This window comes from Polyodon spathula, chromosome 2 (genome assembly GCF_017654505.1).
Source record: "Polyodon spathula isolate WHYD16114869_AA chromosome 2, ASM1765450v1, whole genome shotgun sequence".
Classification (NCBI taxonomy): Eukaryota; Metazoa; Chordata; class Actinopteri; order Acipenseriformes; family Polyodontidae; genus Polyodon; species Polyodon spathula.
In genome coordinates this window covers 56,899,197-56,923,037 of record NC_054535.1, presented here as the reverse complement: position 1 = coordinate 56,923,037, position 23,841 = coordinate 56,899,197, and the positions used below count along the sequence as shown (strand labels likewise).

General features: G+C 39.9%; 1 protein-coding gene across 1 annotated transcript in view; it reads right to left on the bottom strand.

The window, feature by feature from the left end:
- Positions 1–556: 556 nt before the first annotated feature.
- The window catches only part of rassf6 (Ras association domain family member 6), a 50,280-nt gene continuing 26,995 nt past the window's right edge, over positions 557–23,841 (bottom strand). The window contains exons 5-11 of the mRNA XM_041225713.1: positions 15,719–15,819; positions 13,761–13,945; positions 12,193–12,294; positions 11,884–11,935; positions 7,219–7,337; positions 2,119–2,216; positions 557–1,592 (exon numbers count right to left, since the gene is read on the bottom strand). Of these exons, the coding sequence (XP_041081647.1) occupies positions 1,517–1,592; positions 2,119–2,216; positions 7,219–7,337; positions 11,884–11,935; positions 12,193–12,294; positions 13,761–13,945; positions 15,719–15,819 (733 nt within the window). The 3' untranslated portion in view covers positions 557–1,516. The remainder of the gene's footprint in view (positions 1,593–2,118; positions 2,217–7,218; positions 7,338–11,883; positions 11,936–12,192; positions 12,295–13,760; positions 13,946–15,718; positions 15,820–23,841) is intronic.

The following is a 23,841-nucleotide window of genomic DNA, read 5'->3' as shown; positions in this document are numbered from 1 at the left end:
TGATGGATTGAGCTGCCCAGGGTGCTTTTCTATTGAGAGAAAATGGAGTGGTGATGGATTGAGCTGCCCAGGGTGTTTTTCAATTGAGAGACAATGGAGTGGTGATGGATTGAGCTGCCCAGGGTGCTTTTCTATTGAGAGAAAATGGAGTGGTGATGGATTGAGCTGCCCAGGGTGTTTTTCAATTGAGAGTCAATGGAGTGGTGATGGATTGAGTGTTTTTCTATTGAGAGTCAATGGAGTGGTGATGGATTGAGCTGCCCAGGGTGCTTTTCTATTGAGAGAAAATGGAGTGGTGATGGATTGAGCTGCCCAGGGTGTTTTTATTGAGAGTCAATGGAGTGGTGATGGATTGAGCTACACAGTGTGTCTTTTGTTTTTCTATTGAGAGTCAATGGAGTGGTGATGGATTGAGCTGCCCAGCGTGTCTTTTATTTTTCTATTGAGAGTCAATTGAGTGGTGATGGATTGAGCTGCCCAGGGTGTTTTTCAATTTGAGTGGTGATGGATTGAGCTGTCTATTGAGAGAAAATGGAGTGGTGATGGATTTGCCCAGGGTGTTTTTCTATTGAGAGTCAATGGAGTGGTGATGGATTGAGCTGCCCAGCGTGTCTTTTATTTTTCTATTGAGAGTCAATTGAGTGGTGATGGATTGAGCTGTCTAGGGTGTCTTGACTAAAAGCATAACCTGTATTAATGATGATTAAAAAAATGCACTTTTCTAAATGCAGTACCAGAAAAGGTGCATGCATAGAAAGCAGAGACTTGAGCTTTCCACAACAGATGCAATTATAAAACACGGATTCATTGGATTTAAGGCGGTATTAGGCATCAGTTTTGCATTTTATATATATATATATATTTTTTGTTTTTTATTTATCACATTGTATTTATATAATTTACTACTATAACTTCTCCGTGAATATATATAAAAAAATACATGAATAAAACAAAGACCCTTATTAACGGATTTCCGTTTTGCAATGGAATCAATCAAGCTAATTACTTAATTATTTTATATATTTCATGACAGATATATTAAAAATTTAAACTACGTTTGCATTAGTACAGCAACAATACTGCTTATTACCATACTACTGGTGTAAATACATCCAAACATTTTTAGACAACACTAGAAAACCTGTGATCTTGACTGAGCATGCATGGATGAAGGACATTTTTCTTATCAATTACGTTATCATTCACCAGGTTCATTAAACACTGCGCCCTCAGTAGACTCATTAGAAAATAGCCCTGCAGCTTGCTTTATATCCCATGATCCCCTGAATGCTGTGTAATGGAAGTAAAGGCAGAGTTGAGTTTCTTGGTAATATAGAACCCTCCGCCAGTGTACAAGATATATTTTTTGTGCCTTTCAGGTAGCATTTTTGAAACACTGAAAAAGGTGAATTACTGAATCAGCAATCCTTTTTGTTTTAGAGTGTGTTGACCATATTGTGATCATATTCTTTTTTGTAATAACAGCTATTTTGTAAGTTGAGATGATCTCTTTCTTTTATACAGTTGTTTCAGTCTTTGGCATATTTTTTGAACAGATTTGTTGTGTGATGTTTCTCTTGTGCTGTTTGTACCTGTAAAAAAAAAAAAAAAAAAAACAAAAAAAAAACATACTGTGAAATAATAATTACCAATAATTAAATAAATAATTTTTTAGGTAACTCTATTTTGACTGTCATAAGTAAGTATTTAATTAATATGCAATTCATAATTTGCTGAAGTTTAGCTACATCTTAATAAACTGTCAATAGATATGCCGTGCATGTGCATATCTATTATCAGACTTCCATTTGAGCTCCTGTGTCATATTTATGTTGAGTATGTTTTTAAGGCTTGGCATTTTCCTGCTCCAGTTAAAAAAAAAAGATGAAGACTGGTATGTAGCGTTACTGATATTATTCTATAAGCTATCCACACAACCTAAATAATATGTATTTAAACCACATAATTCCCGTTTACAGTCACGTTCTCAAATTGTGATGATCTCGTAAATAGGGTATAAGCAGCTTTACATACCCATCTTTGTGTGTCTTGTCATTGGACGATTTGAACTAAATTAGCTTATATTTACATACCGGTAACTTAACATTTTAAACTTACTTTGTAACAATCCTTTGAATCTCCCGGTTTTCTTCGTCCTTTAACTTATCAAGAATGATTTTCAAAAGGGGCATTTCCAATTGAAGATACTGAGCCACCTGAAGAGAAAAAGAAATGTTCACGGACAGCAGACATTCACCAAACAAAGATACTGATTACGCATTTGAAACTGTAGTAGGAAAAAAAAAAAAACAATGAGTAATATATTTGAATTAAAAAAATCTTTCTAAGGAGACTTCTATAGAAGGAGATATTCTGTCCAAGAAGAATGTTTATTATCAGCCTGGATTCTCTGTTTGGAGGCAACCGAAGGACATGTAACGCTTTCACACTACTGGGCTGGCCCAGGGCCACCTCAGATTTTGGTCAGCAACCCCATTCATATTAGTGGCTTAAGCCGCCTTTGTGACTGAAAAGCTGGCCTAAAATATGACAAATTGCTTGTTTTTTATTTATTTATTTTTTATGGAATGATAGCCTGCATTCAGAATGGAAGAGCTACCAGAATATACAGTAATCAATGATTTGTAGCAGAAGTTTCTTATTATGAATATATATATATTTTTATAATGCAGCACAGTAGCAATTGTATGGTATATATAAATAAAAAACATATTATTGACCATTTTGACTTAATGTTATGGTGTGTAACGGGATGACGGTCCAAGCTTACCCCCCACCCACAATCACATTAGCAAAGTCACCCAACATTATTGATCATTATTGAGATCCGCAATCCTGCAGTTTTTATATTTATCGCTTAGTTACTAAATGACAGGAAGAAAAAGTCAACCTGAACGTTAACCCTCTAGATTTTTTAAATGAATTTCTTATTTTTTCTAATTAAAGTTGTATGACATAGAAATAAGTAACATTTAATATTGATCCACTGCCGTCTTGGCTAGCAGAGTATTCAGCTTCTATTTACCTTTCGAGTGCATGGGAGTATGGGAGTGTCTACTAAGCTATGCAACCACATTGGTCATGTGATACAAAAGGCCACTCCTAGTCTGCTTTGCATTCATGCATATGTAAGACCTGGGCTGCCTTTTCTTTTTCGGAGTGTTCACATATGAGAAAAAGCGGTCCTGAGGCGGCCCTGGGCAGTCTTATATCGCAAGTGTGAATGGGGTCTCTGTCTCTACTTCAAAGCTCTCACAAAAGACACTATTTAAAACTATTATTGATAAAATAGAGGTGATGAAGATTCTTATCATAGCAGATGGTAGCTTAAGATGACCTGCTGTGGTAGATCGGAGCCATCAAGTAAACAACACACATCTCAACTATCCTGAACATAAAATGTGCAAGTCTGTGCTGACATAGTCTTAAAAATGCAGAAACCACCATCATGTAATTCGCTAGGGCCATGAACATGTCTTTAATCAAAAAAGCACTATTACATATTTAGCATGTAAAGAGCGGAAATTTCTTCAAGAGACTGTAACAGAGTTATATCCTTTTAAAAATTGTAACTCCTAAACAAACATTTGTCTTCCAGGGAGGGGGCGGGGAAAGAAACTATTAAGATACAAAGCCAGCTGATCATTAAAACATGTAAATTGTGACGTGAACCAAAAGTGAGTCATAAAACAATCCCCACACTTCAAATGGACCAATTATAGTGGCATGTAAACTACACTGCTGTTATTCATTGGAAGTTAAGTTTTACTTGTGTGATTGGCTTGTTCAGAAACTGCTTTTGGTTAGACATACAAACCATTAAGACGAATCACCACTGTGTGTCCTGTTGTGATCCCCGAAGTTACAAAAGACACTATTTTGGAATGCTGAAATGCTACTTGTAAGCTACTTAAATCCCAGCATTCAAGCAAAAAATTTCCATTACTAAAAATCCCTACTAATGCTAATTAATGATGTAACAGCCTTGGATTGAAAAATATATTTTTTTGTGATCACCTAAAAGTTAACTACATAACTATCGAATCGTCGCTGAGGGAGGACATCACACTTATTTTTCTTCCAAATTCTAGAAACAACGACAATTACTGGATTATTTGATTTCTCCTCACTAAAACTGCTGCTCAAATCTACACAATAAAAAGGATGGTATGTTTGATATATACAATCATGTAATGTTTGGTACAAGTGTTGAAGTTTTGCTCTTAATTTTTTTTCATATTTTGTAATGTCTAATAAATAATACTTTTAATATTAAGTAGTCTGTTTTCTTTTCTTTATCTAGGCATATATTACATTACAGGGGTGGCCAAAATTCCTGACCTTACAAGCCGCATACTAAAATTTTCATATGGCCGCGAGTTGCAAGACACATACTGTAAAACATGAAATTTTTGGAAGAGAGACATTTTAAATACAAGCATTGTTTTAAACATTTTTTAATACCCTCAAACATTATAATGGAATCTTGCACTTATACTGTGCAGTACAACAGTTTTTATCGCTTGATCACAGCAAAATACACAAGAACAAGGGAGAACATTGCAGAGCCTTGCAGTTTCTGTTTAATTTTTATTGTACTGTTTATACTGTATGTATTATGCACTTTAAATAAAATGTATTCAGTTATTATGAAGCAAAATATGATAACTGCCTTGATTTCACCAAAAAACACCACATAAAAAGACTCCCTTGAAGAACTGAATGTCCAGAAAAAAAAAAAAGTTTTTCACTTCTGCGTGCAAGAAATAATTTTGAGAGCTTTGTAGATGACAAATGTCCTGTATTTATTTTGAAAGATATTACAGTACCTGCTCACGACAAGATGTAAGATATGTAAATATAATATAATTTTTAGACCTGCAATACATCATTCAAACATATAACACTCCAATTTTATAAAAAGATTCATTCATCTGAATAAGAATGTTTGGCATAAGTGATATTCCATGCCCAGGACTCTTCATTTTCATTTTTTAGTTTTGATCACGTGACGTCCCTTTTTTTGAGCCCACTCCATTCAATTAAACTCTTGGAAAGGTGTTGACTGTGAAACGAGTTCACTTTAGTTTTGTCTCCTGTAACTTGATTGAAACTATGATTCTGTTTCATTGATAACCTAAAAAAAACCCCAGCTCCTTATTTTTATTTCAAACTGAACGCAAACAGTGAATTAAGTTAAATTGATTTAATTAAATCATAATGAAGAGGAAACTATTGTTTGCAAAACATTTTTGCAACAATTCATAAAGATTTTAAATCCAGGAAAAGCAATTGAGCTGAACTCGCTTTTTGTGCTCAGTTTGAATAAAAAATAAGGAGCTGCCTTTTTTTTACATTATCAATTAAACAGACTCATAGGGTTGTTTTCTGATCACAGCGTGAATGCAAGTGCATGCTCTGTATGTGCTTGCCCCAGAGTCTGTGGCGCATATATGGAGCAAAGACATAATAAAAATAACACTGCGCTGAAATGGTATTCTGAAGACACGTCTTACACTGTTATAGAGTGCGTGCCCCATCGCCACTGATCAGCATAAATTTCGGGGCGTGGTATCATTAATATATTCACCAAAGCGATTCTGATGACAGTACAGTGGGGTCCCAAATAGACACCAGGTTTATTTAGTGGCGCAATCAGGAACTTTAGGAATTGAACACACCATAAAAAGCAAAGTAGTCCTAAGTAGCAACTGAGTGCGCTTGAACTGACATAGAAAGAGGAAATCAAAGAAAGAAAAGTAAAAAAATCATTAGACAAATACCATTAAAAAATATACTGTAACTCGGTTAACTTTCTTGTTTGCTGTTCACATGACAACAATGTTTTAATCAGCCTATCACTGTGTCTGTACTGGCTTTTCTGTGACCTGTACTGTACAGTAGGAGGTGGGACAAAGTCATTGTTATTTTGATTTAAGTTGGTAAAATCTAGTTTTCAGCATTGGAGGTAAAATACCAAAAATGGACGACAAAGCAAAAAATGCAAAGTATATTTCGACTGAGGATTGTGTCAAGAAATTTCCCAAAGAAACTTTACAAGCAGATGAAGGTTTTGCACCTCTTGTAGTGTGACTAGAGAAAATACGATCGATTGCTATTTACATTCAGAATCACACATTAAACGGAAGGCTACTGCAAAGGCTGCTAAACAGAAAGTAAAACAAACAACAGCTTTCAGAAAACAAACTGGAAAGTCAGAACAGACAAAAAAAAGGAATCCTGTGTGGGCTGTTAAATCAGTACTACAGGTACAATCTAGCACAGCCACCTCACTTCAAACTACCTACTGTTTACTTTTTATAGCCTTTCTATATATGTTCTTGATTAAAGAATGCCAGATACCCTTGAGGGTAACCACGTTTTGAGACTGTTTCTAATTGATTTCCACAAGTCTACACCAGACAGAGAATGTCGGCAGCAACTGCTTGGGGATGTTGCATGCTTGCCTTTAACAATTGACAGTACTCCACTTTTGTAAGGAATGTCTGTGAAAATCCTAATTTTATTCCATAACCTACCTGAGGAAAATATGTAAATTCACCAAAATTTCAGTAGACCCCTAATATGGGTGAAATTCTTACTATTACTATAATTTCATCCATTGAGAGGAAGGGTGTGTCAGATATGTAATATTATTTCCATTAATGCATTACAAAAGAAACAAAAGGATTATTGAAACAAAAAGTATGGTACATAAAAAAATTTTAGTACAGCGTACAATTAACAGAAGGTGCTGAAAAAATAATGCAAGTAATGTAAAGCTCATTGAACAGCTCATTGGTTGTTATGGGGAATATTTTTCACTGTGCATTGTGTTATGGACTGTTTAGATCCCTAGACAAACTTTATTCACAGTATAGACAGGATTAGTAAAGGTAAACATGAGGGATCTACCACATTATTTTATGTGTTATGTGACACATTTAATCGAAGCCCCTGGAAATTATCAGCTATTATCAGCAGGAGTTTCCATTTTTCCCATAATATGACTTCTCATTGCTTCTAAATCTGTTTGCTCAGTCATTGCTTCAACTCAATAATTTATGCTTACAAATCTGAAAAATGTAAGCTCTGTGATGTGGTTTACTAAAAACAAATTACGGTATTGAACAACTGTTATGTTGGCAAAAGGATAACAACGCAAATAAATCAAATAATACAAAATATCATACTTACATCATTGCTTACTTCTTGCTCATCCCTGTCCATTAAAAATATTTGTGTAATAGTTCCTGAAGGTCCCTGTAGAAGTCTTTCCCACAAGGGAAAATCCGATTCTTTTAGTTTCCTTTTTTCTGTGGGATAATTTTTGTTTATATATATTTCTTTACTTTTTAATGACATTTATATAATACATTAATTGTGTAATACTTTATATGTATGTTATATCTAAAGTGGATCAGAAAGCCTAGTCTTATACTGTATGTTCATTTAAACCTTCATCAATGTAATGTCACAAGAGTAAATGCTTGTCTGCTTTACTTGGTTTTCGTTTACTGTAAGTTCTACATTGTTTTTCAAGTTATGGATGAATTGGGGTTAATTGACATTTTTAGAGCCCTGAAATCTTTTCGTCTTCGGCTTGGAGTTGTCTTGCAAATGACCCCATCACAATGCAGAAACAATAAACAAACTGGAGGGTGTGACACGGATAGCTTTGTGGTGACATCAGTCCAGAATGCAGGAAGAAACCAAACACAGTACATTTATTTAAACAACAAAAATATAAATAAAAATGTTTTGTTTTTTGTTTTTTGTTTTTACTTTTGTTTTTTTCTCCACTCTCGCTCTTGTTCCTCCTCTGAAAACCCACCCAGAGTGCTGAGAGCTGCAGGCTTTTGTTTACTATGGCAGACGAGTTAACTATCAATTATCTCATTAGCCACAATATGCAAGTTTTTTTTTTTTTTATTTCCACACTGGCAGAGGACGAGTTGCCTAATCTTGCCTCTGCCAGAAACAACAACAAAAAAAAAAAAAAAACACACAGCTACACCGTCATACATATTTACAAATAAATAAATAATAACACAAACACAAACAATAAACTGTACAGGGGCAGAGGAGAACCCAGTTCTAAAATAAATAAATAAATACATGTACAGGGCTCCTTGTCCTTTGCGAAAGCGGCAGGGGCTCCTCCCCCTGTCTGCGAAGGTGGCATGGGCTCCTCCCCTTCTGGCTGCAGTGGGGGGACCAGCAGGCATGGTCCCTCTGCTGGTGGAGATGAGCACAGCAGGTCTGCTGTGGGTGGTGGAGGCGGAACCAGTAGGCACTCTCCCTCTGCTATGGCTGGAGGTGGTCTTCCCACCTCCCCCTCTTCTCTGCAGGCAGTGGAGGCAGGAGCAGCAGGTAGTCTCCCTCATGCAGTGGAGGCCAGGAGCATCAGGTAGTATCCCTCTGTCTCTGGAGAGTGGTGCAGCTCTCCCTCTCACTGGAGACTGGTGTGGCACTCCCTCGGTCACTAGAGATTGGTGTAGCTCTCCCTTGGTCACTGGAGACTTGGCTTCCCTTTCTTGGGCTCTGACATGTGGGCTTCCGCTTCTTGGGATGTGGACACTCTTCCTCCCTTCTCTTGGGCTGTGGATGTTCCAGCTCTCCCCTCTTGGGCTGTGGATGCTCGGCCTCCCCCCTCTTGGGTACTGGATGCTCGGGCTCCTCCCACTCCATATCCATGTGTGTATCTGTGTCCCAGTCGGCTTTTGGGCAGCTATCCTCCTTATGCCCATAGCACATGCAGAAGGAGAATTGTGGGACATTGTGGGGCATACCTGGGTCAATGCCTCCAAGGCCTCCATCAGCCAAGGATGCCCTCTGCTGATCCCTTTGTGCTGGATTTCTGGCATCAGCTGTATAAAATCCAGGAGGATATCCAGGTTGCTGTTTCCCAGTAAGTGTCTCCCCTCCGTTCTCAGCCATAGGGGGTGCTGGGTTCCCTTGGCCAGCCCTGATACCTTTCCATTCCTCTCTGGAGAGGTGTCCCTTTCCGATCTGAACAGGACCTCTTCTGTAGTGCCTCACCTCTGTGAAGTCCAGGCACCATGAACCTTCCTCCATCCTCAACAGAAAAACAATTTTTCAAAAATGGCCTGGGTCTGTGGAAGAACTATATCCCACGCTGGACACCATGTGTGACAGGATAGCTGAGTGATGACGTCCCCAGACCAGACAGCTGACAGAGACACACAGGCAGGTACTAGGGGTGAAAACACTGCTCACAGAGCGAAATAAAATATTTAAACAAAAACTAATTTTGAACACAAATACCCAAACAAATACTGTGCTGGTCTGCCCAGCACGAGTAGCAACTGTTTTCTTTTATTTTTACTTCATTTCCGCTTGCTCTCTCACTCATTTTCCTCCTTCCAAACACCCACCCCGAACACAGAAGAGCTGCAGGTTTTTATACCTGTGACCATCTCGAATTAGCACAAAATTATTCAATTCAGAGATGGTCACATTCTACACAAGTTCACACGGATGGGACTTTCAACCCCATCCAGGCTGCCAAACAACAACAAATAAAAGAACATTGTATTTTTAAATAAACACAAAATACATTTTAAATCATAACACAACAACACCTGTTCTAAAACCAAAACAATACAGCATTTACAACACATTCACCCATGCCAAACAAACACAACACATTTAAATTACATTTAATTTACATGCCTTGCCCCCTCTAATTATGTGAAGGGCTTTTCTTCTGTCCTCTCACACTACCACATTAACTTTTTTTAAATTTCGAAATAGTTTTACACATTTGGGGCTATTTCGAGAATAATTCAAATTAAGATCTGTAATTCAAAGTAGTCTCACTTTGACATGAAGGGATGTTCTGATCTGGTGTCGGATCTTCTTCAGATCGGCTTTGGGTAAAGTGTCTGCATTGCGATGGGGTCATTTGCAAGATAAAGTTAGGCTATTATCATAACGGATCCATGACATTCAGTCTGCAGAACCTTGTAAATCTATGGGGCATAGCCCATTGCTGCATTGCAAATGTCTGTGACAGATGCACCCTGGATTAAAGCCCACAAAGTTGCCATGCCCCTGGTGGAATGGAGAGTGAGCTTTTCTGGAGGGGGCAAGTTGGCCAACTCATAGACAGTCCTGACTGTGTCTGTTATCCACTTGGACAGCCTTTGTTTAACAGGGCTTGACCATGGGACTTCGCCCCATAACAGACAAACTGTTTGGACTGCCTCCAAGTTTGTCCTGTCAACTTAATACTGGAAAGGAGGTGGATGGAAAGCCTCCAATTCCACAGACTGGTTGACATGAAATGCCGAAAAAGCAGGATTAGTATGAAGTGTAACCATTGTCCTAGCTTCTGCAAAAATTAAACAGGCTTTCGAAATAGAAATTGCCTGAATCTGCGCACCCCTTTGTGGTGGTGACTGTGAGTAAGAAAGCCACTTTGAGCAATACAAATTTCAACTCACCTGAATGCAAAGGCTCAGATGGAGGCTTTATGAATGCATCAAGCACCATGTTAAGCCTCCCGTAAGAAACAATATTCTCCTTTTAAGAAATGAGTTCGGGGGAGACTGAGTGAATTTTTTCATAGTAAGCTGAATGGCTGCCAGATAGATCTTTATTGTAGAGGGGGATATCCCCTCATCAACAGGTCCTGTAAAAATTGCAGTAGAAATGCCATGGAACAAGTTGTGGGGTCGAACCCATGAGGCAGACATCACGTCTAAGACGCTCCACTTGTATCCATACTGGGAACGTATGGATGGCTCTGGCATTTTTTTAAGGTGTCAATAACCCTATTGGACAGACCCAGATGGCTCAAATGTGCCTGGGAAAGCCAAAGCTGCCTGTGCGTGGCTACAAACGCAGCCATGCTCGCTCAGTTTAGACAGATGGTGCATGTTTTGGTTAACCAGACGCAGCTCATCCAGCTGTAGTAGTGATGGCTGTGGTTGTCAGAGAGGGAGCGCAGCAAATGTGACTGGCAGGCTACCAGAATGTTGTTAAAGTTGCCCAGCCGTGCGGCAAATGTACCGGCTGAATAGGCACGTGTAAGGATCACCGCTTGTTGGGGCATATAACGTCCTCGGACAGGAGTGTTAAATTAGGTGCCTGTACCAACGCAGCAATAGAAGCCACTGGTGGAACTGGGCCAGGCCCAGCTCCACATTGTGCACCCCATATAGGGTGTCCATAGACCAGGAAATAGCCAGGCAGGAAGAGCATCTGCTGCACAGGCAGGCTGGCCTGCCATGCGTCACAGGGATAAAACCGAGGCATTATGCAAACAGCAAGCAATGTACAGTAAGAATGTGCAGTCGCTGCCTCATGTCTTAAAGACAGCATCTGGGCTGTCAGCAAGGCCTGCTTGGTACAAGACTGGGGATGTTAACACAGGTTGGTAGTAAGTCGGAACTGGGACGGTGCCGGGTCGGTATGATATGGCACTGTCAGTATGGTTCGCTACTGAGTTTTGAACCAGAGCGGTACTGGGATGGTAACCAGTCAACTGAAAGCATTCTGAGCAGGAGCACAGATAAAAGTAACAAGTACTCATCTGTCTATGGCTCTTCCCATCAGGTTTTAGTCCTCTGAAAGGAAAAACGATGCTGTGATCTGTGCAGGCAGTCCTTATATGCCTTCGGGGGCGGGCATGACTGCGTCACGGGCACTGCATGCAGCTTTGATATCATTTATTCAGTTTTGTGGTCTTTAGCAAACACCCATACGGTAATGGTTACATTTTGTACTTGATTGGGAACCCCAAGTCGAACACAAAAAGATTTTGGGGTTCTAAAAATGTCAATTAACCCCAGTCCTAACATATACACTATACTATATATACTATATATCACTTACCCCCACTTGCATGAATGCAATAAAGAGCAAATTCATGGTGATCATTTTCCACCTGTTGAAAGGATACAAATAAATAAAAAGCTTTAATAATTTACACTAATTTTAAAAGCAGCCTATAAGAAAAGTGAGGGTTAAGGTTCTGTAAACATGTATCTCTGAAATGATTGACTGATAGTGAATATGTTTTCTAAGGAGGTACTGTATATTAATCAAACTGGAGGAAAAATTAACAAACAACAGCACCCAGTTGTTATTTATTTTCCTTTTTTAAATATTTTTTAATTATATATCATTATGAATATATGTTACCTTAAATTTTTGAAGAAGTTGAGCTATAACCTCTTGTGTCGTCATTTTAGTGTTTATCCTTACATTGGTCACAGACCCAAATATTGGCGTAAAGACAGAGGTCTAAAAAGAAAAAAGTTATCACAGTTTATTACATTTGAAAACCAATGGGATACCATGTGTTTATTAATTCATGATTACACATGTATAATAAACTATTGCCATTAAAGTCATATACTAACATTGCACTGTGACGATGTACCTTGTGTGTATTTTATTTTATATTATTTTGTATTGTCTATTAATTGTTATGATTTAAAAGGTATTATTTGGGTTATGCAGCATGGGTGATTTAACGCAGATAAATGCCATTTAGCCACTTTTAATTTGACAATATAGCATTACCCACTTCTTATATAAGTGATATAGAGTTTACTCACTTCTGCTCTCCTGTGATATACATATTATGGGTTAAAGACAATATATTTTAACAGTGATATTTGAATAGTCTGTGTTGCATTACTAGGCGTGAGACTGACAGCTGAGAGCTCCAAGTTAGAACTGTGGCGTGAGTGTGGGTGGGGGGGGCACTGGACTGAATGTTGTTTGCATGTGTGTGACTTTTCTGTGATTGGTTGTTTATGTTCTGTTAATGTTCTGTTGTTAGGCTCAATGGACTTGCAGGGCGGTGCTAGTAGCCTTCATCCTAGCCTGCGAAAGGATGCTTAAAGAACTGTTCACGTGAAGCGCACCGTCGGTTCTGTGACTTTTCACTTGAACAGCAACTGAAAGAGTAAAAGACTCTATTGGGGGCTCTGGCTGGCTGAGGGCCAGTAACAATGTATAGTGTATATCTGTTTAATCTGTTCAACTACACCAAATAAGGCAGTTTAAACACTTTTTTATTTACCACTACACCACTGGTCACATGTATAAAAAACGGGGTTGGGGTTGTTCAGAGGAGGAACGAGACAAGTAAGAACTGAAATACTTAAATTAAACAATTGCTACTCCTGCTGACTTTAAACCAGCATGAGACTTGTTCACTGTGTGCATTTGTCTGTTTGTTTTGGCCACCGTGCCTTTTTGTGTGAAAAATGTTTTGTTTTGTTTAAATATTTCATTTACAATAAATATGTGTACCAGTGCTTCACCAACACTTGTCCGTATTTCTGACTTATTTCTGGTCTGACGTCACCCACAAGACATCTTTGTGACATGCACACATACAGTACATCTAGACAGCTGCATAGACAGCATACTATATATTTAGCCTATTTCTGTAAAAAAAAAAAAAAAAAAACTAAAATACCTACCAAACCTACCTTTTTATGATATTTGCAATTATTCTCAGCAATTTCTTAGTGTACATATAGTATTGAGAAGAGCAGGAATTAAGGAAATGCATGATGGCTATTTAAATTCTACATGCTGTTATAGTGTAACTACTGCAGCTATGGAGCACCTTTAACTATTATCATTATTAGAATCAAAATCACATTTTATGGGTAACTGTCTGTATACAAACACTCACACAACTAGTAAATGGAAGACTCTTTTGAGAAAGTGCAATTCAAACAGTGACTAACCTTATAGTTATAAAAATGACCATTGATTGAACACCTGTGCTGGTGAGCTCTCTGTCTTTCCACAGCTGTTTTAGATTTCACTCTTTTCTTCACAAGGGAAGCATCACTCATGGTTCGGTACAGGACAGGTGACTCTTCAACTAGATCTTTAACTCTGCATGGTTTCAGTGTCCCACTGTCATAATCTAAAGAGTATTACAAAATAAATAAATACACAGCCACCAGTGGGATTCCAAAAGACTTCATAATTGTACATTTAAATGTGTTTCAAATGTCTTTAATATATAATCATAGAATTCTGTTATGCATATGGATGAGGATCTTGGGGAGGGTGCCTGCTTATAGGGTCCTATTTTGGGGAAAAATGCAACAAAATATTTAGGAAAGGAACAATTGTAAAGTTTGTAATAAAGAATAGTATGCAGGAAGAGCAGTTAATATATAGTTTCTAGTAGTTATTTTCTACTTTTATATGTGGCAGTAAAATAATATTTCAGGGGTAGTTTTGGCGCAGTGATGCAAACCAGCTCCAGACCCAAATGCTGATGCACCACTCACGGTGGCTCCCCTACCAAGGTGTAGTACGACCACTTGCCTTGTTATTGTGCTTATAAAATGTCTCATTGGCAGGGTTTCCAAGGAAAAATTAAAATAAGTGTCACCTTTTTCTTGTGATATTTACCCAATTAATATTAAAATCCCTGAGGGTATATTTAAATGTTTCTGTCTGAGTTCCAATTTACAGCTTTCTTAAACTGGGTTTCTGCTAATTTTTAGGTTATGTTGAAGAACTGCAAGTGAAGCTTGTCTCATTTGGCCTCCAAAAAAGTTTTAAAAAAAAGCACAGGAAACAAAACACAGCGACATAAAGTTACACAAACAGATTTTTTTCTTTCTTTTTCATGTTTTTGTTATTTGAAAAAAAAACTTGCTCAATGAATTAGGTTTAAGAGATTTTACTTCAACTCTGTAGCAGGTCGCTCAAGCCTGGTGCAGCTGGTAGCCCGCAACGATACAAGAGACTAATTCCCAACTAAGCTTAATACATTTTGGGGTACAAACATGACTTTTTTTTTGTCCTTGGTAGGTACCCATGATATATGCTACTGAAGGCCAGTGTACAATGAATTGCATCTTATTGCTGAGGGACAGAAAAGTCTAGGCTTAAAGCAATTAGCTATGACCGAGCACGAAGATAACAAAATTGTAAAACTTGAAAAAATATCTTTCTGTGCTTTGCAAAGGGCTTTGTTATTTATGTATTTATTTATTGCAAATGGATTCATTTTTTAAATGTGTAGTAGCTTCAGTATTTTTTTATAAGCTTGCTTACAAAAAAAAAACCTAAACTATAAAGCACTATCCTTTTATGAGTCAAATGGCGATCATTTGTAACGTTGAATAAATGGGTGTCACACAAACAAAATACTGAATGAAGAGGTCTCTCAAGCCCTTGTACTTTATGCTATTTTTTCCTATCTGGTCAAAGAGGTGTCAAGGCTAATTCCTCATAGTCTTTAGTTATAGTAGAAATTTGCGCAAGTTTACATTACAAACGGGATCTTCACTTCTAAAGCCTCGTGAGCATAAGGTACGGCTTTCAGACATGTTTCCATGCAAAAAAACATGTGCTTCTTTTTAGTGTGAGAAGGCGATTTACCCACCCTTTTAAGCCGTACTTTGGCTTGGCCACACACTTCCTATAGTGTGAGGAATGTGTGTGGTATGTGCATTGTACATCACATTCTCACGACAATAGAAACACCGCCATTGTTACTTTAAAATGAAGTGTGATTTTTTTTACATTGTGTGATGAGACTTCCAAACATGTTTTGAAATCATTTTCAGCCAATCAGAGCACTTTGTTAACGTACTTAATTGCTATGAACAGGACAACATACAAAGAAACCTTTGAGAAACTGTGTTGTGGATTCCACTCACTTGGCTTTGGTAATTACCTCTGTTATCCTTAGTGTCTTCAGCAGCAGTTTCTTGTTTGGTTTCTTCCATTTCATCTATATGGTAAAGATCATCAAACTCTCCCCATCGTGTCATTCCTCTGAAAGATGATTTAATTTGAACCTTAAGAGTATGGATGTATACTACAGAATTAAGTCATAAGAGAGGCTTCTTTACAAATCGTTAATTTTTTGTGGAAGGTGACACTTGCTACAGTCAGACATGGTGCCAGCAGACATCATGAGAACTTCCTCTCATACTTCTGTGACCTCATCTCAGTACAGACTTGCCACAACCTACATTAAATTAGAAAATCAATTATTTTCCCCTTTACCCCCCCCCCCCCCCCCGCAGTTATTTCCTCTATGTCAACAGAACATATACACATACATCTCTAATTCTATTTATGTCAGAAACTAGGTTCCTCATTGACCAAGATACTTCGAACTCCTTTAAATATTGGTGAGATACTGTAACAAAAATATATGCACACCTGGGTGGTGATTAGGCCCGAGGCAGACCTAAGTGTGTGTATTTATTTGGCCCTGAAGCTTTTTTGTTTGTTTAATAAACTGTGGCTTCTGTCTCTCAGGGATGAAATTCTCAACAAAAAAGTGCAGGTACTCATGCCTAGTTGGGTGTAAACATAAAAAAATGAGCCAATTTGAGTGCCAATGAATAACTACTTCTGAAACGTATAGATATCGGTACATGATTAATCTTTAAATAGCTTAAAAATAATTAATATAATATGAACAATTCTCCATAAACAAAGAAGCTGAAAATACCCTCTGCATGTATCACTCAGTCACGTACTGTAATATAACACAAGTTAAACCTTAAATGCTTAGTATTAATACATATTACACTATACAGTAACTGCTGTAGAGGGAGAGTTTTGCTGCAAGATATCCTAAAAAAGAGGTGATATTATAAGAATAAACCTGTGCTATAAACAAATAATACATACAAGGTCTTAGTCAAACAATGCACAATAGGGGTTGAATTTTGTAATTTAACAGGCACTACTATAAAAAAATTATGTACTTGACTTGACCAAAAAATTATGTACTTTTAACCACCTGGTAATTTAAAGGTATCATATTAATAATTTTGACCACAGTTCAGGCGAAGTCTCCGTGAGAGGCACTTACGTCTTTGACGTCCCGTGAATGGGCAACTTACCTATATTGACCTTGACCCATACTATGTTATTATCGAAACCTAATCAATGTAATTAAGGACCACATAAAATAATATTTTATTAAAATTATTTTATTTAGTAAATGATACATTCTGACATGCATTTCTCTGTTGTTTTTCTGTATATTAACTACTGCAGGGAAAAAAAATTGCTTTTGAAAAATGCTTCTCAAAAGCCAACTTTCAAGAGAAAATGTGATGAAAGTGTTACTACGCATATTTGTACCTCTTCAATTGATTTTTCATCATGGTGTTGATCATCATCGCTGTATATAAAAGGTATTTTTTAAAAACTTGTAGTAAAGCAGCATGCCAATGCTTAAGTAACACTCTAGCACTCTAACATTATGAATCAGCATAAAAATTTTCAAAATGGCACCGTTTAGCTTATTTTTAGAAAGGAGAACAGTGGGTGCCGTTTATGCTGATACAATCTTCAACATTGGATAAAGTTTTACAATAACGAATTTACCCTTTTAATGCTTTCGATATACAAATGAAATTGTTTTTTAAAGTTTACATTACAATACACAAGTAGTGTATATGTTTACAAAAATTCGTTAAATTACCAAATAGCTTCATATTACTCATCCTAAAGATTACAAATTTAACTAGGTTTAATTTAATATTTACGGTTATAACAGCGTGTCCACCATTTCTATTTGCAATGGTCGATCTGACGTATAATTATTTTATGACATTGACTAAAACAAAGATATTTGCCTTACCAGTAAGTTCGATACGGAGGGTCTTAGACTTCTGGTCATTACCAACTGGTATGAAGAGTTTAATTTAACATGACAAAACTTAACTTAGCTAGCGTGGACACAAGCATGATTTTAACTTGTATCTGCATGGGATTAATAACATAAAAAAATTCAGTTACTTTGTTTATTCAATGAACAACCATCTTTTACTTTCCATTTCTTAACGAATTAGTAGTTGATATCAGGGGAGGGTACCAGCACATTATTTGTACAACATTATTTACCAATCATATGAATCCAGAGGTGGATAAGACTGACTGACTGGTTTAATAATGATTGGCAGCAAAGCTGCCAAATAACATCTCCTTGTGATGCTGTTTCCAAGAACTAAGGTAAATAGATCAGGCATTGCCACTGGTTCATTTCGAGAATATTTTAATGATTGTTTAGATTCTGTGAAGAGACTGTTTTATAACAGAATGCTAGGGGACGGAATGGATGAAATGCACGAGTGTTGGATGAAAAGCAGATAAAATAAATCTGACAGAATACCGGCGAATTTCACCCCTGGAGTCTCTCATTCCTGCCGGTAACATCTTGGGCCTCAGTGTCATTCTGCCACTACCTCATTTACTCTTTTGTGTCTACTGTTGGCAGTTGCTGTAGAACTTACCAGTTCTTTTTTTTAATTTTAATTTTTTTTGACTTGGACTACTGTCATCACTGTAAATGTTGGTGCTGTAGCAGCTATCATGTGATGCTGTTTAACCAATCAGAGGTTGTTATTTAAGCCGTTGTGTGTGTATATATATATATATATATATATATATATATATATATATATATATATATATATATATATATATATAATTAGGAACAGTTGTCCTTGCAGGTTTGAAGCTGCAAAAGTAAGGAACTAACTACAATTCCAATCATAATTCTAATTCTTCCAATGTACCTGCAAGCTCTGCGGCACATAAAGCTACAGAAAATGAATATTTTGGTATATGGTAGCATGGAATGTATGAGGTGTGATCACATAATGAATCAATTAGAATCTACACTGTCCAGAGATCATGTCGAGAAATTGTGTAAAAAGATGACATAAATATTATAAAAAATATTTGCAGCAGAAAACGTGATGTTTGTAAGAGAAGTGCAAGAAAACAGAGGGTGCCACATAAGGTGCATACATACCAACTGAGGGCAGAAATTTCGAATAGCAAAATATTTGAATATACCAAGAAAATAGTTTCGAATACCCAAATACACAACCTCCAATTACTCATAACTAAGGCCCTGTGAAAATCGCCGAAGTTTTCTTTAAAATTTACGGCAGTGTCACAGGTAAAGTGTCGTATTTCGTGGAATGTGCACAGAACTATTTTATAAATTTGGAGAACTATAGAGATAAATGCACTGACATCATCAAAATCAACGTCAAAGTTATTCAAGCACTTTACAATAGCTTGTGAAACAGTGTTGTAATTAACAGCCTGTACGTAAAGTGCATCTGCAAGGACAGCTTTCAGTGATAACGACAACTTTAGGTAAGTATTCATGTCTCAGCTGGGCTGATGAAGGAATAAGTCCATCATTTGCTACACTCAGTCTGAAGAATTTATGTAACTTTTGGTTGTCCAATTTTTCAAGAGGGATATTTGCGCAAACAAACACGTCAGGTCAACATTTAATGTGTTTCGTGCTTCACGGTTTTCAGTGGACTGAAAACTCCTGCTGGATCCTGCTTTACGTGATCTACTGCAGACACATTTTTAGCCTTTTTAGAGACATACATTTTCTTGTTTACAGTGTGTAGTATTTTAATGTCCCGCCTAGATTACATATTGTCACGAAATAATCACTGCATAGCACCATGTGCATGGCGAATAGTACACGCAGGCACAGAGCAGATCTGTACAGTTTCGTTAATGTGATTTATTTTTAATTTTTTATATGAAATACAAATAGTAATTATGAAATGTATTTCTATTTCTTAAGACTATTGTAAAGATCACGGTATTGGGCTAATTTCACGATTTCCGTGCAGCCTGTGAAATCATGATTTACACAGGGCCTTACTCAACAGTGACAGGTCCTTAGGACATATTAGCAAAAAGCACATATAGAGATGTGTAGACAAATACATCAACAGTAACAGCAAAGAAACATCTACGCATCTAATGTATTCAAAGTAAAAAATGATTTAAACTAGAAATAAGAACTCACAGCAGAGGGGTTTTTAACAAGAAAACTCAGAACTTTATAAAAAGGACCTTCAACACTATCAATTGCATTTTACTAACAAAGCACAATAAAATATGTTTGCTCATAAACATTTATGTTATACTATATAACATAAAATGAGATGTACTGTACCCGGACTTGCTGATTCCATAATTTAAAAGATTCCAGATTCAAGCCGATATCAGTAGGATACCAATAACAGCAGAATTCCAACAACAAAGGCTTAACATCACCTGAGTAGTTTGCAGTCAAAATCCAAAATAAAGTAAACTTTTCAGCCAGAGACGCATCACATGGCCGACCACTGTGCACAGTAAAAGATGCAATGCTTGTTTATTTTTTTTGCCACATTCTGTTTTCTTGCAAAGCATTTTAGATGATTGAGCCTTTAGCTCGTTGATTTACAATACAAAATATTTGTGCTGCAGAGATTTCCTTTCAATTCCAATGACAACCATTACCGAATGCAAAGAGCCTCTCTGACCATCGATCTCTGAGCATATATACAAAAGCTGCCCTATCAGGGCCCTGCTGTGAGGGGGAAGTCCCGCCCACCTCCTGCTGAATTTTCTCTTTCATCTCTCTGAGATAGGTCGTAAATTGCTTCTGCGTTTGCATTCCGAATTTGGCTGATTTATTTGGTTCTCTAAATAAATTATAAAAAATCCACGGTATCACGCTTTCAAGCGTTAGTAACACTGCTCTCGTTAAAATTCCCACATCAGTTTTCTGGCTAGAGCTGGTTTCGACCCCTCTTCAGGGATTAGCGAGCGGCCATTACTTTCACACCATGTATGAGAGCTGTTCTGGTGCTGTAAGGAGACCCAGCGGGCTTCGCTTGCCCTCGGCGACCACGCCGATTGAATCGGCTGCATACCTCGGCACCAACCGCGGTTTTCCCACTGACCTGCGAGGCTGAGAGAAACAGCACCCACCCGGCCCCAGTTGAGCCAGAGCCGGCGTGAACAACTTTGCCGCCGCCTACAGCTCGGCCCCGACTGTGCCTACTATCGGCACCGGCCTTGAAACAGGGCCTCCCGGCACCAACTGTTCGGCACCGACAGCGCGTTCTCTCGACGCCGATCCCGACACCGATCAGCTGGACACCTGGGACCATCATCCGAGCTGTCTACAGCCCGGCATCAACCGCGCTATACAGCGGCACCAACCTCGGTGCCAATTGACTCAGCACTGACCTCGCGGCACCAATCACGCTCTCTTCGACATCGATCCCGGCAACGACTGAATCGGCACGGGTGAATTGGTTAAAAAACGTGTCTGCAGGCTGCTCATTCAGCACAGTAGTTTAAAAAAAAAACAACAACTCCGAACATGTCAGTGCAGTTAACTGAACCAGCGGGCTTCCACCAGTGTGACCGGTGCTCAGCTAAGCTGCCCAGGCAGGATGACACAGATCCTGCACCTGGACTGCTCTCCCTGTCGGAAGTTCTCAAGGATCCACAGCAGAGTCTCTCTCCTTGAGCCATGGGAGAATGAGACTGATGGTCCAAGAGCCTCTGCATAGGTCGTCCAGGACCCCCCCGCTACAGTAACCAGAGAACTCTCCCGCACAACCGGGTACCCCTCCCCTTCTCCACCACCGGTACAGAGGCACAGGCACCTCTTAGGGGAGGTGAGATGGACACCACTGAGGCGGTACCACTCAAGGGGACACTCACCAGGGTCAGACAGTAGCTGCGCAGGTACCGCTCCCCTTCCCCAGGGGACAAGAGGTCACCATGCAGGCATCGCTCCTCTTTACCACGCAGGCACAGACGTTCTCCATCGCTGTCGCCTTGGAGGCGGCCAGGCTCAGCCGAGCGGGCTTCGCTGAGCTGGCAGAGACTGTGAGGGCTCAGCAAACTATGCTGGAGACCCTATTAAAATCCCAGGGCAGGCTGCCCCCTACCACCGGGCAGCCCCAGCCCCCACAGTCTCGTTCCCCATCCCCTCTGTCTGGACCACCTAGCCAAGGCCAACTGTCCTTTACGGCATCCAAGTCGGACGTGTCGGACCCAGCCACCTCCATCGGGCAGGCCACAGTGGGGAGCACCCTGCTGCTCTTGCCACACGTGTCCCAAAGGGAGGAGTTCCAGGCGTTAATGCAGCGGGCAGCTGCAGCCACGAATGTCCCATGGCCGGTGGAACAGGAGGGAAAGGGGAGCCGCTTCCTCCAACAGAGAGGGCATCCACAGCACACCCTCCTCTTATGCCAGGACTTCCTGGATTTGGTGCGCTCCCTCAGGGGCAACCCAGTGTCTGCACCCTCAGCCTCCAGAACAGCGGAGTCTCTGCTGCACACTGCAGGTGGCCAAGAAGCGGGCCTAGACACATTCCCCACCATCGGGGATACGGTCCTGGTGCTGGCACAAGATTCTACCTTCACCAAGGGGGATAAGGACCTAACATGCCTGTTAAGGCCCTGCAGAACAACGGACGCAATGCTAAAAAAGGCATTCGCATCGGCAGCGCGTCAGTGCCAGCAACAAACGTCATGGCCATACTGGTGCTCTACCAGAGCCAGTTGGCAGAGAGGCTGCAGGACAGAGCCACGGAGACAGACACAGGGGAGCTCCAGGCAGTGGCTAAGGCAATGACTGACCTAATAGGGGAGTTAGCTCAGGCATCAGGGAGGTTGCTGGCGGCGATGGTGGCCACTTGCCGGGATTTTTGGCTGATGAAAGCTAAGGTTGTAGAGACCGAGAAAGTGGCACTGCTGGATGCCCCCATTACACCGGGGCAGACTTTCGGGGCGACCATTTGTGTGAGCTTTGAGAGTTCCCACAAGGCCAAGGAGGTCGCCTCAAAGTTCTCGCGCCTTCCAGCTTACAGTCAGTGCCCAAGGTGACATGCACAGCCTGCTGGGGTAAAAGGGTCTGAACATCGCTCTCCACCCCAGAGTAGACAATCAGGCAGAGGCAGAGGACCACCGCAGACCTGGGGTAACCGGTTCTCCGGCTGGAGACCGAGGCTGGAGCCTAAGAAATATCCGTCCCCTCTCAAGCCCAAGGGAGACCACCCCTGAGGGGCCCCGGCTGCCACCAAACCCCAAGGCAAAGAGTACAAATTCTGCGTGCTGCCATTTGGTCTTTAGCTGGCGCTGCACATTTTCAAAGTGCATGGATGCAGCACTGGCTCCACTCAGGCTGCGGGGTATTCAGGTCCTAAACTATCTAGATAATTGGTTGGTTTGCGCACATTCCAAAGCACGCGCAGAGGCACACACAAAAGATCATTGTGTCATAGATCATGTGGTGAAGTTAGGGCTCTAAATACATCAGCAGAAGAGCAACTTCGTACCGTCTCAGTCCACAGTGTTCCTGGGGATCAAACTGAACTCTGTGAGCATGCTTGCCTCACTGTCGGAAAACAGGATTTGGTCATTGGAGACCACACTCTCCCTATTCAGAGAGGACGCTCTCCTACAGGTCAACCTATATCAAAGGTTGTTGGAGCTGATGGCAGCCGCCTCGAGAATCTTTCCTCTAGGGCTGCTGAGAATGCGCCTGCTTCAAGCCTGGGTGAATACGCTCAAGGTGCACCCAGTCCGAGATTGGTACCGGCTGGTGCGAGTGTCCAGACAATGCCGAAAGACACTGGAGTGGTGGCTCCGTTCCGGCAATCTGCACCTTGGATCTCCCCTTGGATCTCCCCTTGGATCTCCCCTCGGATCCCCTCACAGAAGGGACATGATCATTACAGATGCCTCCAGTCTGGGCTGGGGAGCAGTCTGGAACGGGAGAGGAATAAGAAGTCAGTGGAAGGGACATTGGCAGTGAGCGCACATAAATGCGCAAGAGCAGCAAGCAGTGAGCCTGGCATTATCACATTTTCGCCTGCAATTAGCGCACAAACATGTACTGGTCCGGACTGACAACACCACAGTGGTAGCCTACATAAATCACCAAGGCAGCCTGTGCTCCCCGGGCCTTCACCACGCAGCGCACAGACTGCTGTCTTGGAGG